This window comes from Benincasa hispida, chromosome 10, assembly GCF_009727055.1.
Source record: "Benincasa hispida cultivar B227 chromosome 10, ASM972705v1, whole genome shotgun sequence".
In the NCBI taxonomy this organism is placed as follows: Eukaryota; Viridiplantae; Streptophyta; class Magnoliopsida; order Cucurbitales; family Cucurbitaceae; genus Benincasa; species Benincasa hispida.
In genome coordinates this window covers 11,084,621-11,100,602 of record NC_052358.1, presented here as the reverse complement: position 1 = coordinate 11,100,602, position 15,982 = coordinate 11,084,621, and the positions used below count along the sequence as shown (strand labels likewise).

The 15,982-nt window shown below is 36.3% G+C and overlaps 1 protein-coding gene across 4 annotated transcripts in view; it reads right to left on the bottom strand.

Annotated features, from left to right (window-relative positions):
* Positions 1-4,707: 4,707 nt before the first annotated feature.
* The window catches only part of LOC120088513, a 39,638-nt gene continuing 28,363 nt past the window's right edge, over positions 4,708-15,982 (bottom strand). For 2 of the 4 annotated variants that reach the window (XM_039045881.1, XM_039045882.1), the window contains exon 5: positions 4,708-5,276. In XM_039045881.1, coding sequence (XP_038901809.1) covers positions 5,268-5,276 — 9 coding nt within the window. In that variant the 3' untranslated portion in view covers positions 4,708-5,267. The remainder of the gene's footprint in view (positions 5,277-15,982) is intronic. The other 2 variants (XM_039045879.1, XM_039045880.1) reach the window with 1 other exon arrangement.

Here is a 15,982-nt window from a genome sequence, read left to right as displayed (position 1 = left end):
ATAGATAAATATGAGAAAGTAATCAGTATCAACAAATAGAATACTATCAAATTGTTTATTTGAGAAAGATAGTGATAGATAAACAATAAGAAAAAGACAGAATTCTTACCAAGAAACTTCTTGACTTTTCATGTTCTCGTCATAATCTGTTCTCAGCCCAAGAAGTCAAAAGAGTTTTCATTGCAAAAGCAGCTTTACTTCGATCATAAAACCACTTTTGCAATATATCTCTAATTGAACTTAACATGCTAGACACGGGTAATTCTCTAGCATCTTCAAAAATTTGAGTTTATACTTTCTGCAATATTCGATGTCATCATTCCATACGTTCCTCTTCATGAATATGCCCGAGCCCACTTCTCAAACTCAACACTACTAAGATAACTTCTAATATTTGGACAGATTGACCCCATGGATCTCATGGGGTACTCAAAGTCAGCAGTAATTTAGGCATTAGTACAAATAAAGAAATAATTATCAAGCAATAGATCCTTAAAATGAAGTTTTAAGTTTCTTAAGAGATGTTATATGCACATACACAGTACTAAACATTAGCAAACACTCTTAAAACTCTTTTAGGAATGCTAAGATGCATATCAGAAATAATGACTAGATTCTCTCGTTTCTCGAAACTACTTCGTAAGTTTTCAAAAAACCATATCCATGATGTGTCATTTTTAGAATCTACGATACCAAATGCAAGGAGAAAATTTTGATTGTTATCTTCTACTGATGAAGCTGTTAATAGCATGCCACCAAACTTGCACTTCAAAAATGTTCCATCAACAGATATGATAGGCCTACGATACTTCTACCCCTCGATTGATGCACTAAGAACCATGAAGCAAAACTTAAAATGACAACTATCATCCATTTCTAAAATAGTGTAGGTACCTGTAAAAAACACATAAAAACATTTCTATCAATGTAAATAGTAACAAAACATATATACGTGTGTGTGTGTGTATGTATGTATGTATGTATGTGTATGTATGCATATATATTAATTTGATTAAATTATTTTATTTTATTAGATTATTATTTTTAAATAATAATGCATTTATTGGGAGGGAGTTATGCGATAACTCCTACCCCGGTTCTCTCTTTTGGTGTGCGTGGGATTTTGGAGAAGGGAAGTTTTTATTCTCATTCTTCCTCCTTCTCAGGTTGAGGCAATATAGATTTGTTTCAAAAGAAAATCTGTGTGCAATTTGCTCTCAAAATTCAATTCCCTTTATCTGCCAAAATTGAAAGAAGCCCACAAAACTCTCGTTGATTCTCTACCCTCCGAGAATACTTAGGTACCCACATGTTGGTGTCCGATTAATTGGGTTTTGTTATTGTGTTCAAGGAAGAAAGAGTTTGTTCATTAACGTACTGTGAAATTGGAGAGGTACGTGAAGAATTGGTTTTCAAGGGTTAGTGAACTCTTTAACCTTTGATTCCTTTATTTTCTATATAGCATGCTTAATCAAGATTGTAATTCTATTTTCTGTCCTCTGTAATTTATATGTTCTGTAAAATTAAATTGGGATTACGATTCGCTTCCACTTCGGGTGTTCACACATCCTTTCAATATCACCATGAATTCATTCCAAAGATGTAGGTGATTCAGTTCCCACTTTAGCTAATAATAGTCTAATTATCAATTTTCCTTGAGAGAAAGCGTCACATGTTAATTCATTAGATTGAAGAATTTTCTTACTCTTTAATGGATGTCTATTTGAATTCTCAATAATTCTTCTCATCATTATAGACCTTGGTTGACCTAATCTATCATGCCAAATAGTAATTATATATGGATTCATGAACTTCAGGTTTATTGTTGCATATGTTTCAATTATTCGTATATGAGTATAATATAATCCAGAAGATAAAGTATGTAACTTTTTCAATATACATTTTTCATGTGAGACAATAGAGAGAATATATAGGTATTCCACATTATTCTTACTATCAGTCTCAATATGATAACAATTGCAACGTATATTTTTAAAACTTAGAAGATTTCTCTTCGATTAACTAGAGTACAATGCATTATCAATTGTAAATTTTGTCCCTCTAGGAAAAATAATATTTGCTTTTCCGTAACTTTCAATCAAGTTTGCATAAGCTATTATTGTATTTACTTGTGCTTTCAGTATTGTCAATTTAGAAAAGTATTTTTTACTTATAAGTATTGTGTAGTTGTGTAGTTGCACTGTCTGCCAGACATAGATCTTCTTTCCTCATTTTTTAATTACCCAACATATGAAAATGATCCACATTTCTTCATTAAAAGGAAATAATTACAATAAGAAAAAACAACATTTGGAATATACAAAGATTAACTAAGAAAAAAAAACATAAAGATGGATAATAATTTTAAAAAATAACAACAACAACAACAACATTAATTCTAGATATTCTCAAAGTCATTTGATGTTCCATCAACTGTGCTGATTTTCTCTTCAAGATATTCAAAGAAGTCTGTCACATCCAAAGTTATCAAATGGGATGGGTCAAATATATCATTATCCTAGCATGCAAAATTTGCTTCCACATTTTTTCCTTTTTTCCTTCAGAGAAGCTTGATATTGATCGACTAAATGTATCAATGTACGACAAATTGTGATCAATGTCCAACCATACCACATCGGAAGCATTTTTGTTCATCACCTTTTGAATTTTATCTTGTGAAGTTTTTCCTTCATGATCATTGTTTCGTGTGGTTCTTTTGAAATTTGAATAATTAGAACGACCACCACAAAAATAATTATTATTTTCTCCTCTTCCCGGTCACGACCTCGGCCATGATTATTAAAATTCACATCATTCACTTCAGGGAATGGTATTGTTCCAGTTGGTCGAGATTTGTGATTCTTCATCAATAACTCGTTATTTTGTTCGACATAAAGAAGACATGAGATTAGTTCAGAATACTGTTCAAAATCTTTTCTCTCGATACTACTATTGCAGGAGCATATTCGCAATATGAAATGTGAAAATTTTCTTCTCCAACATTTCTGCATCAATAATTTTCTCTCCGTATAATAACAGTTTTGAAATGATTTTAAATAATACAGAGTTGTAATCACTTATTGATTTGAATCCTGTAGCCTTAAGTGCATCCACTCATAACGGAGTTTAGGAAGAATAAATGTTTTTTATGATCATATCTTTCTTTCAAATTACTCCACAAGATATGGGAAACTTTTATTATAAGATACTCCATTTTCAATCCCCCATGGAGATGATGACAAAAGAAAATCATGACTTTTGCCTTTTCTTGACTGGTCATTGTATTCTCTTCTTTAGATGTTTCTCTCAAGTTCATAGCATCTAGGTGGAATTTGGCATCGAACACCCATGACAAATAATTATTATCATTAATGTCAAGGCCTACGAATTCTAATTTTGTAAAATTTGTCATGGTAACACTATCACAAAATATTGTATTTATATTAGAAATTTAATATGTACCAAATATGTAAAATAATATTTAGTTTATTAATTATAATAAAGAGAAAAAAAAAACTTACATACCTTTAGGACTTACCTTCAACGGGGGAAACGGTAGGAGCTCGTGCTGATAACGTGTTGTGAAATTGAGGAACACAGCGGTGCACGATAAGAACACAAATATGGAGAGAATATAATATAATAATAATGTATAAATAAATAAATATAATAATAATATAAAATAACAAAAGTAAAAGTATGAAAATTTCTCTAAATTCTCCACTTTCTTCAATATTTTTGGATTGCTCACCAATATGTGTACCTCTACAAAATCCACAAGGTGTCATTATTTATAGGCAATTTGGCAAATACAAAGTGGAATTTGGATGTGACACTAATATTGTATAATCTTGAGACACGTAGAGAATACTGGGATAATAGAGAAGTGACACTTGGTCTTTGAACACTGAGAATGGGCATCTAAATCACACCTCTTTTGTAATATTTATAATACTTACTATTTAAGTTAAATTTTCTTTGTTTTTAACCACCAATTCAAATTTTATTTTATTTTTATTTTCAATTATCCAAATACTAGAAGATATAAAAGTGGGTCTTACAGACATTGTACTATATTTAAAAACATTTTCAACAATTTTATCATTTAAAATAATTTTTCACTTTTTAACCTAAACTGTGTTCACAAACTAATTAATAATATGCTTCAAAAAAAAATAGTTAATGATAATTTATATTTAACCTAATATTTAGTGGGTAAATATAGCAAATTTTATTGTTTATTAATATACTATCAAACACATGTTCAACAACAGTTGAATTTGAATATAGTTTCTAAATTTGTTACCAATCACGTGTTGGATAAAAAAAATACAACTTCATTTTGAACGGAACACTTGTTTTCAAATTTTTTATTTTCAGCCTATCGATCCGGGTCAAATTTTGTTCGATTTGGCAGTCCCGATTTGGAAATGAGGGAAACCAAATATATCTAATCCAAATTCGAATTGGGAGTCGACCGGTACTATTCATATTAAAACTAGAGGCAACCACCCTTGAATCTCATAGATGCAAACGAACAAGAAAAGAAAAAACATCAAGAATATGAATGCTTTTAAAACGGAGAAGAAAAACCATATCAATGGAAAATCGTGGACATTGGCACACCTACCATACCAGAGTTCTGTAATATTCCTCGCTCAAAAAAAATATAATACACATTTGTACATGTAGGAGAAGTAATCGAACTTATTGGAAGAATATTTTTCTTTTAAAAAAAATGAGTATTGAAGAGACGCATTCAGATGAGATCCACGAGACATTATTAAAATATAATAAAAACAAACTGTAGTTCACCTTATAAGCTAGGTTAATTTCCACAATATCCCCAAAATTTGAAAATATTATAATAAAAAAATGTGTTTCCTTGTGCCATAGATTTCTTCCGCTCCAAGATCTAACCGACCCTTTTATCTACGGAATTCGGGAATAGAGTGAAAGTCAGTTCTTTTTATTGAACTTGTTTCCCCATTTAGACGTCAAAGCCAACGCATCGCTTTTACTCAACACAGCCGGACGTTCCAGGAACTTCCTTCGATGAAAAAATTTTATCCTCGACAAAAGAATTATACCTAGTAATGTGAAGCTGTACAACATCGATCTACATTAACCAGCCGCACCTGAGTACTGAGTAGCTAGTCGTAAACGACGATATTTGTGACATCAAAATAACACGAGTAAATAATCAACAGATTCACTAACTCAATGCTCTAAACCGTCTGCAGCTGATTTCCATCTGCATACTCATCCTACAAAGACTAAATCGAGTTAGTTAGAACTTAGCAGCAACATGTGCAGCGGGGGTGGGTGAAGGCAGAGAAACAATCTGGTGCAGCAAAATAAGCTTACAGAAGATAAATGCTGGAAAGCAGCGAATTATTGATAAGATACCTATTAAATAACAGTTCAAACTGCCACATGCATTTCATCAATTCAATTATATCGAAAAACTAAGCCTCTCTCATGTTGGCAAGGGGAAAATGATGCATAAAGTAATCTTAAGCTCTACGAATTGACCATAATAAAGACGTTGGAAAAGACGATACTCTCCAAGTTATCAAACCATGCTTCTTACATGGTGCATTTTATCCCAGTACTCCTTTATAGTTAACATCCCTAGTCTCCTTAAGTTGACCACAAAAGAAAGTAAACAACAAAAAGACATGTATAATACACCAGAATTAAACATCTACGTTCCCAAATATAAAAGAGAGGAAATCACCAATCAACCCAAAAAAAATCAGCTGATAGGTTACGGACTTGTGATTAGTTTAATTACATCAATATTTCAACATTTTTCCTCCCTTGTAGGCTCAGAAATTTGTAGAATGTCCAAGTGAAAATCAATATTAATTAGAGAGAAAATGACCTTATAGGAGTTCGAACACAAGATCTCATGCTTAAAATCATAATCATGTTAAATCACCAATCAACCCAAAAGCTTAAGTACATAGATAATGTTAGATTTAATTATATCCGCAAATGCCATGACTTCACAATGTCATGGTATAAAGAAAATGTTCAACAATTATTCCCCCATGGTATTTAATCTATCATAAAACAAATTTAAAGCATCCAAAAATTTTGTCGCATTGCAACAAAATGCAGGCTGATTTCTAACCACCGCTTGGTAGTCTTTGAACCCTTTTGTAGAGCATGGAGTCGAGGAAAGTCAAGGAAAATAAATTCATCTTCACAATGTAGAATAGGCAAAGCGTAGTAGATTATCTCATCAATGATAAATCTAGTCCAAAAAAAGCTTCCACGTATGACTTTACCATTCTTTTGTCCTGTGTTATGTGGCCTTTAAGACCAAGTTCATATCTTCTTTCAGCGCTCTTCCCAAGACTCGCTGGTTTTCTTTGTTCTCTGTTTTCAACATAAGCTGGTTTTTGGTAAAGATGTTTGAAGCAATGTTTTCCAAATTGTTTGTTGTCTGTCTCTTCCATTCAAAGCCAAGCTTTTTTGGATCAATGCTTCCCTCCGAAAAGAAATCTTTAGGACAAATTTTAGTCATATCATTTTGAGTCAAGATCAAAGCTTCGAGCTTCCCAAAGGTGTTCCCTCTCAAAAACTTTCGAGGGTTATTCTTTCCAAGAAATTTGTAACAATTGAGAGGCTTTTTTGTAGCTTTATGCTTTAATTTCTCTTCTTATATCTTGTGTATTTTTTGCTTCTTTCTTTTGTCTCCCTCAGTCTACTATACTCTACTTTTTATTTTATCTTGTACTTTTTTCTTCCTTAGTGTCAAGTGTTGTTTCCTTTTAAGAAAAAATAAAATAAAAAACTAGATCTACCTAGTAACTTTTTTCTTTAAGGCCCCAATTATACATACATATAAACGTAAAGGTAAGAAAGGGACTTTACCAAAGGAAAGTTAGTGGAGTTTGTTATTCTTGTGGGGACCACGGGAATTGAAGGGTTTATGTAGGGTTCTTGCCGAGAGGGGAGGGGGTGTGAATTGTGATCAAGCTTTGGCTTGTAGGAGATGATTTCCAACCCTCTAGAGAGTGGTGATAGCTAGGTTCCCTTTGAGTATTTTCTTTCCCTGTTGCTTGTCTTACTGTGTCTTTCCCTTGAAGTTCTTAAATTATATTACCAGAGTACTACTCTGATTCTGGGGATTGTGCTTGTTAGAAGTGTTTGTTGGCAGGTGAGTTAGATTCGTAACAAATTGGTATCAAAGTTGCAAACACCCTGGGAGAACAAGTGAAACAAAAAAAGATGAAAGAGAAAATCGAAGACAGCACGAAAAGCATTTTCAAATTGAAGGAATAAGGGCATGGATCACATCGCGGCAACAATGCAGAGTAAATCAATGGGCCGATAAGGATGGATCGATGGTTACATCAAGTTCATAAAAACCATTGAAGGATAAAGATTGAGAAGGCCAAAGCTCTCGGATCAGAAATGTTGGTGGAGGTGTAGACCGGAGCAAATATAAAAGGTTGGAGATGCTGATTTTTTCGAAAGGAAATCCGGATGCATGAATTGTCAGAGGTGAAGATCAAGGTATTTGTAATAGCATTTGTGCCAAAGCATGGTCAATTGGTTCCGTCGAACACATAATCGTAAACAAATACCTACCTGGGAAGCCTTGAAATAGAGGTTAATCGAGCACGTTCGACCAAATCAAGAAGGTTTGCTTCACTCTCGGCTTCTTCAAATTAAGCAAGAAACTCAAAGCGTACTCGGCTCCTCTACCTTGAACAGCCAAGGAAGTTCTTGAAGAGAGGTTCTTAAATGGACTATCACGGGAGATCAAGGCAGAGGTAGTTAGTCATAACCCGGTGGGTTTGGATGCTTGCATGAAAGAGGCCCAATCCATAAGTGATCGAAATATCTCCCTAAAATTAGCACTAGAAGATATGGGCTCAGGATGACCGGTGGCCCAATCCAACTCGAGTAAACAAATCGTCCAGAGTGGGTCAAAGAATCAGGGTCAAGGCCAGGGTGAAACGACCCTAAAGAATGTCTTGCAGCATGATAAAGGAGGGATTCAAAAAAAAAAGCATCACTACGAAAATTATTAGACACTAAAATATAAGACGAACGCGAAAAGGGACTTTGCTTCCGTCGTGATGAAAGGTACTTTCACGGTCATCATTGCAAGGCAAAGGAAAAACATGAGTTGAATTCATTGATAGTTCACAATGAAGAAGACGAGTTAGAAGGGGTTGCGGAAGCTAAAGAAGACCAAGAAGTTAAGGCTACCAAGGTTGCAAATAACGTGGAAATTGCTTTGCGATTCATTCTTGGATTCTCCGCAAAAGGAACAATGAAATTGAAAGGATTAGTTGCGGAAAAGGAAGTTGTGATGATTAACTATGGTGCAACCCATAACTTTATACATCAGAAGTTGGTGGATGATTTATAGTTACCGGTGGTGCACACATCCAATTATGGCGTAGTAGTGAGCAATGGGATGGTCATTCATGGTAAAGAAATACAGAAATTCATGGCAGTCGTTTTATCTGAGTTGGCAATGACTGAGGTCTTCTTACCATTGGAGTTGGGACGTGTTGATGTTATCTTTGGAATAATCTAGCTCTGTAATATGGAATAGATGGTAGTCCACTGGCGAAGTCTAACCATGACCTTTGTGGACGGTCAGCATAAAATCACCTTGAAAGCGGATCCATCCTTGACGACTATCATGGTATCCTTGAAATCATTTGAATATGCTCTTGAATGTCTTGCAAGTTGCAAGATAACCAATTGTGTGCCAATATGGGATAAAATGTATTTTAGCTCAAAAGAGAATCCATTATGTGGGTCATTGGATCTCTGAACAGAGGGTAGCCAATGGAAATAAAGCGCAAACAATGTTGGAGTGGCCAATTCAAAAGAATTTGTCTAAACTCCGTGGATTTCTTGGCCTTAATGGTTATTATTGAAGATTTGTGGTGGACTATGGGTCGGCAGCAACTCCTTTTTTTAAAAAAGGAAACGATTCATTGTATTAATAAATAGAGAGGAGCGAAAGTTTTAAGTACAAGAGAGTTATACAAAGAGCAAAGCAAGAATACAAGTGCTTGTAAAAGGATCAGGAGATGCACCCGGACGTCTCAACTAGGTTGACACTCCCTTAGCACCCTCATCATCTCCAATTCTAACCCATAACTAGGAGATAAGAGAACAAGATTACAAAAAGAGGACAAAGCCTAAAGAGACAACAAAAGTGAAAAACTAAGGATAAAGCCAAAACAGTGGCCTAAAAATAATGGAAATATATAAAAAGTTCAATAAGTGTTGCTGAATTCTGGAAATTTGGAGAAGTTTAGTGTTGTCCGATAAGAGGGGTTGAGATAAAGGCCTCCCAATTGAGGTTGAAGTCTGAAAGGCTGTAGGCACGGAAAGGGTCGGAAAGGAGGCACCAAGAGGAGGCTTGACGACGGGCGGCTTCAAGGCGGTCTTGGCAACTAGTGGCTTGTTATGGAAAATTCTTTGATTTCTTTCAAACCAAAGGTCTGCCAATAAGGCTTTTACAGCATTACACCATAACAAATGGATGGATTTGTCAGAGATGGGGCCGACAAGGAGCTGAAACACGTTACTTTTGAAATCATTGCACAAGGTCCATGGAAGATTGAAAAAACACAGTAGCTTATTCCAGCACCAATTTGAGTAAGGGCATGTAAAGAAAAGGTGAAGGGAGTCCTCACTATGATGTAGGCAGAGTGGGCAAACTGTGGGGGAAAGGGAAGATGCTGGTTGCTTTTTCTGAAGGACTTCAGCTACATTCAATTGACCAAAAAGCATAATCCAGATGTTGACTCTTCTTGGGCTTTTTGTTTTCCAAATAGCCGAGAAGATGGGCTTTTCCAAAGGGGAGAATGGTGTTAGGTGGCTTTTGAGGGATTTAACGGTGTATTGGCCATTGGTTGAGATGGACCACACTTTTTTATCAAAAGAGAGAGAAGGGCTTCTACTTATAATTTTTCTCAACAAGTCTTGGAAGGCCAACACTTCTTCATCTTTAAGCGATCTTTGGAAAGTAATGGACCACAAAGCTATGTTTTTGTCTCAATGATCGGCAATTGAGCCATTGGGGAGCATGGTGATTCTGAATAAGCTAGGAACAAGGATGCTGAAGGGGGAATGTCCTTCCCAAGTGTCTAACCAGAAAGCAATATGACTGTCATTACCAAGTTTGAAAGTGGCCAAGGATTCTACCTTCAGCCATGTCTTTGAGATGCTGACCCATGGACTTTTCAGACTTCTACCTCCTTTCCCTGTCGTATGCCAATCAAAAGCATCCATACCATGAATGCTTCTAACAACTTTGCCCCAAAGAGAGTTTTCCTCATTGAAAAATCTCCACCCCCATTTAGCAAGGAGTGCAATGTTCATAGCTTTGAGCCCCCCAAGACCTAGACCACCATCTACTAAAGGTTTTTGAACCAATTCCCATTTGACCAAGTGATTATGCTTGCTGCCCTTATTGCCTTCCCAAAAAAAACTTCGTATTAACCTTTCCATTTTAGTTGCTACCCCTTCGAGCATAAGGAAGATAGCCAAATAGTGGGTTGGGAGGTTTGAAAGGACTGAGGTACAAAGAGTGGCTCTTCCACCCCTAGATAGATTGAATCTTCTCCATTTGTCGAGTTTACCTTGTATTTTATCTAGGACCGGCTGCCAAAAGGAGGCTCTTTTGGGTAACCCCCTAGAGGCAACCCTAGATAATGGAAGGGGAGATAGTCAGCCGAAACATTTAAAGAAGCTGCTGTAGTATAGAGCTCGCTATCATCCACATTAATGCCATAGAGTGCTGATTTATCCCAATTTACCTTCTGCCCTGAACACCATTCAAATAGCTCCACTGTATGCTTAAGTTTTGACAGCATAGTGCTGTCATGTTTGCAAAACAATAAGGTATCATCCGTAAAATGGAGTATGGAAACTTGGACTTGCTCTTTGCCTACTAAAAACCATTCAATGATGCCGGATTGGTTGAGTTTGGAGATTAATGCACTCAAAACTTCGCTTGATTAGAAGATAAAGAAAAGGGGAGAGAGGATCAATTTGGTCTAAGCCCTCTGAACGCGGCCACTCTTCCCTTGGTCTCCCGTTAATGAAGACGAGTAAAGTGGGTTTTTAAACACATCCCAAAGAGTCATATTCTTCCATTCTGATTGAAGTTCTTGGCCCAAAGCACTTTTTCTAGAAAAATCCCATCAACTCCGGTACAAAGCTTTCTCCCAATTCAAGCTTTAAGTATCCAACCTTCTTTCTTTTTTGCTCTAATGCTCCCTACTATCATTGGCTATTAAGTATGGGATCCAAAGATTTGTCTTCCTTCTATGAAAGCACATGGTGGGATGGAGCAAATGATGTCGAACCATAACCCCTTTTAGTCTCTCGCTTAACACCTTAACAAATGACTTTTGTTAGATTAATTTGAGGTAATAAACTAATGGTCTTATAATCACTTACCTTGATTGCTACTTTTCTTTTATTAAAGCAAATGAAATTTGCTTCTTATTACACTCATTGATCTTTGCCATTCTTATAGAAGCATTAAAGGTATTTCTTGGAAGCTTGTCTTTGAAGAATAGGCCAAAAACTTTACAAAAAATCTCAGTGATGAAGCCCATCGGGCCTGGGGCTTTGCTTTTGCCAAGGGTTTTTTAGCTGAGAGGATTTCTGTGGCTTGAAATTATTTGCAGGAGAAGATTCTGATTCGAGTTCACACAAGGCCAATTCTAAGATTTAAAGGAGGTGCCTTCTGCCCTGGAGATTTTAGGTAAAGGTTGCTGTAAAAGTTGGGTATTAGGTTTTCAATTTCTGCACTCGACTTTGTTGGGGATCCCTTGTTCATCAACTTAACTCATTTATAAAATTCTCCTCTTTTTTGCTGCTAAGAATAAATGTTTGAAAAAAGCTTGTGTTCTCATCTCCCTGCTTAAACCAGTTTAGTTTACTCTTCTGCAATAGGATAATTTTCTTCCAACCTATATAAGGCCATTAGTTCTGATTTTGAAGAAGACCAAGCTGCATAATCAGTGATAGACAGTGGGGAATTCTCAGCAAGTGTACCCCATTTTTCTATTTCTGCTAGCAACCTCTCCACTTTCTGTTTTAACTCTTCCTTATTGCTGAGATGCTACTGTTTTACTGCTGTTTTCACATCTTTCAGTTTCTGATTTAATGCAAAACCAGTCCAACCATGTGTTTTGCTGTCAAGCCATGCTTTCTCTATAATTTGGATGCAATCTTTGTTGAGTAGCCAACTATTGCAAAACCTGAACGGTGAAGGACCCCAACTAAATGATCCAGCTTCTAATAAAATTGGGTAGTGGTCTGAAAAAAACCGGACTTGTCTATTGGTTCTAGAATTTTCAAATAACTCATCCCAACCTTTTGATATGAAGAAGCGGTCTAATAAGGATCTTGAAACAGTGATGCCTTCCCTTGACCATGTAAACTTCCCATTACTCAACCGGATTTCTATGAGTTTTGCTTGCTCAATGAACTTATTAAATTTTTCTCATGCCTCTAGTGCTTCTACCCAAGGGAAATCTTTCGTGTGCCCATCTTGTGATATTAAAATCGCCACCCATACACCATGCGTCTTCACAATAAGCTACCAAGGACAGAAGTTCTTCCCACACAAATTTTCTTTCTTTGTAATCGATTAGCCCATATACATTAGTGACTCAACAAGTCTTTTTACAATTAGTGTTGCATTTAATTGAGAGAGGGTAACCGCCTTTAAGGGTTTCTATTACTGAAATTAGACTTATATCCCACATTGTTAACAGACCACCCGAAGCACCAAAAGATTCAACGAATTCCCAATCAACATCTTTAGAACTCCATAAAGATTTAATGAAACTTGCATCAAAAATTTCCTTCTTGGATTCTTGAATTAACACAATTGAAGGGTTAATTTTCTTTAAGAATCGTTTAAGGGCCAATCTTTTATTAATGTCTTTGAGACCTCTGGTGTTCTAGGATACAATCTTCATCTTTTCGAGAACAATTATCAATGCCAACCAAAGGTTAGTCCAATAATAAGCTGCATTCAGTGACTCTCCTTAACTCTATTACTTCATAAAGATACCTTCAAATGGACAGAACAAGCCACAGATGCCTTAATTCTCGAACAAGTGATAGTAACTCTTTCGATTTCGGCTCTCCCTAATTTTAACTTAACTCTTTGTGATTGAAATAGATGCTTCAGGTTTTGGGTTGGAAGCAGTCCTTATGCAAGAACAAATCGCTTATTTCAGTCAAAAACTTTCCACGAGGGCTCAAGGTAAATCCACCTACAAACAGGAGTTGATGGTTGTGATATTATCAGTACAAAAGTGGAGACATTACCTGTTGGGATGAAAATTCATTGTGGTATCTGACCAAAAAGCTGTGAAATTCTTGCTTGAACAGTGGGAAGTGCAGCCATAGTTCCAAAGGTGGTTAACCAAAGTTATTAGGATGTGATTTTGAGATTCTTTACTAGCCTGGTTTGAATAACAAGGCCATGAACGCGCTCTCTCGAATGCCACCCTCTGTTGAATTGTTAACAATAGTGGCACCATCCCTGATTGATGTTGATAAGGTGCAGCAAGAAGTAATAGAAGATGTTGACCTTCAGAAGATCAGACAGAAGGTGGAACAAGATCCTCTAAGTGTGACCAAAGTTTTCTTTGAACAGGGAATCTTGCTGTACGAAGGCAAGTTAGTGTTGGTTAAAACTTCCTCATTTATTTCTACTTTATTGAATACCTTCCATGATTCAGTTTTGGGAGGCCATTCAGGATTTTTGGTATTTATAAACGTATGTCTGGAGAACTATATTGAATGACATGAAAGAAGATGTTAAATGACATATATCAGAATATTTAATCTACCAGAGGAACAAAAATGAATCTGTAGCACCTGCTAGATTGTTGCAACCATTGTCTATCCCAGATAGGGTGTGGGAGGATATCTCTATGGAATTTGTGGAGGGATTTCCGAAGTCAAAGGGATTTAATTCTTTCATGATAGCAGTAGATCGACTAAGTAATACGGGCACTTTATTCCCCCAAGTCACCCTTACACAGCAAAGGGAGTTGCGGAAATTTTCATTAGAGAGATTGTAAGGTTGCATGGGTTTTCGAAATCCATTGTTTCAAACAAGGATAAAATTTTTGTTAGAAGCTTCTAGATTGATTTGTTTGTTGTTTACAACACGGTTCTTAAATGCAGTACATCCTTCCACCCTCAAACGGATGGCCAACAGAGAGGGCAAACAGTTGTGTGGAGGCTTATCTTCTATGCTTTTATAACGAGCAACTAAGACAATGGAGCAAATGGGTTCTGTGGGTGGAATACCGGTATAACACTATTTTTCATACATTGATTAATACAACTCCATTCAATGTATTGTATGTTAAGAAGAATAGGGGTTAATTGGGTAATTAGGTAATATTCTAGGTTATCTTGATTCTTGGAGAAAATTCTCCTTTTATCTCCTTTAGGCTATGGTCGTCCAGCTCCAGCTTTAATCTCTTTTGGACATCCAAAAACTTCGAAAGATACATTGAATCAACAGTTGATTGAGAGAGATAGAGCCTTGGTTGTCTTAAAAGAACATTTATTAGTGGCTCAACAGAGAATGAAGAAATTTGCAGACCAACATCAAAGAGAGAAGACTTTTGAGGTCGAAGATGATGTGTTCCTTAAACTTCAACAGCACAGACAAAGGACACTAACTCAGCGTAGGTATGAGAAGTTTGCTCCTTGATCTTTTGGCCCTTATAAGGTGCTGGAATGAGTGGGGGAATTGGCATATAAGCTGGCGTTACCTGCAGATGCCATGATACACAATTTCATGTATCACATCTTAAGAAGTGCATGAGGGCTACTACTAGAGTGCAAGATCACCCACCAGACCTTTCAGATAACTTTGAACTGCAGATGGAGCTTGAAACTAGTACTTTGGGATAATGAGATGGTGAAAGAAGAATGGCTAGTGAAGTGGCTACACCAACCTGAGAGTTGGGCTACTTAGGAGATAGTGGATTGGCTAAAGCAACCATTCTCTTCATTTGACCTTGAGGAAGAGGTAAATGTAGAGGTCGGGGTATTGTGAGGCCCCCAATTATACATACATATAAACATAGGGGTAAGAAAGGGATTTTACCAAAGAATAGTTAAGGTTTTGACTTTAGATTGGGGAGAAGGGATATTCGTCTAGAGCTTTAATCCGGTGAAGCGTTTTTCCCGCAAGTCATATTTTAGGATTTTAGTTGATCCCTCTCCTGTTGACAGGTCGATCTTTGATGTTTTATGGAGGATTAAGATTCCAAAGAAAGTTAGGTTATTTGCCTATCAGGTTCTATTTGGCCATGTGAACATGATGGATAAGGTTTTGAGGAAGATGTCCTTGTTATTGGGTTCTTTTTGTTGCATCCTTTCTCGGAAGGTGGAGGAAAACCTGGATCACCTTCTCTGGAGTGTCAGTATCACATCCCCTCCCAAGTTTACCTCTTTAACCCAAAAGGAGGCGTGAGGACAACAGATATCACTCTTGCATGACATCTATTGCCCAACTCTACTAGCTCGTTTTAAACAAATAAACTTACAGCGGATATTCAAGAAAACAACTAGAAGCTTAACTCACTTTGGAAACCAGTTTATACACATTTAATAAACTTTACAACATTAGTCCCATCCCAACTACAAACTTAATCTAGCAATATTCTAAGCAAACCTCGACTTTTCGTAGCAATCTAGACTCTTCTGCTACCTGTAAGGAAGACATTAGAGAAAAACGTGAGCCTTTAAGCCCAGTGAGTGGTAACAGTTGAACAAGTCTCTTTCAACTTATAAACATATAAGCAAATCACAACCCGAGGTACTACGCGAACCTCCATCTTGAACATATCTGTTCTCAACCCTACCTACACACACGGTAGATAGTTAAAATGATTACTCATTACAACTACTTATTTCCCTATGTGCACATAGATCTCCC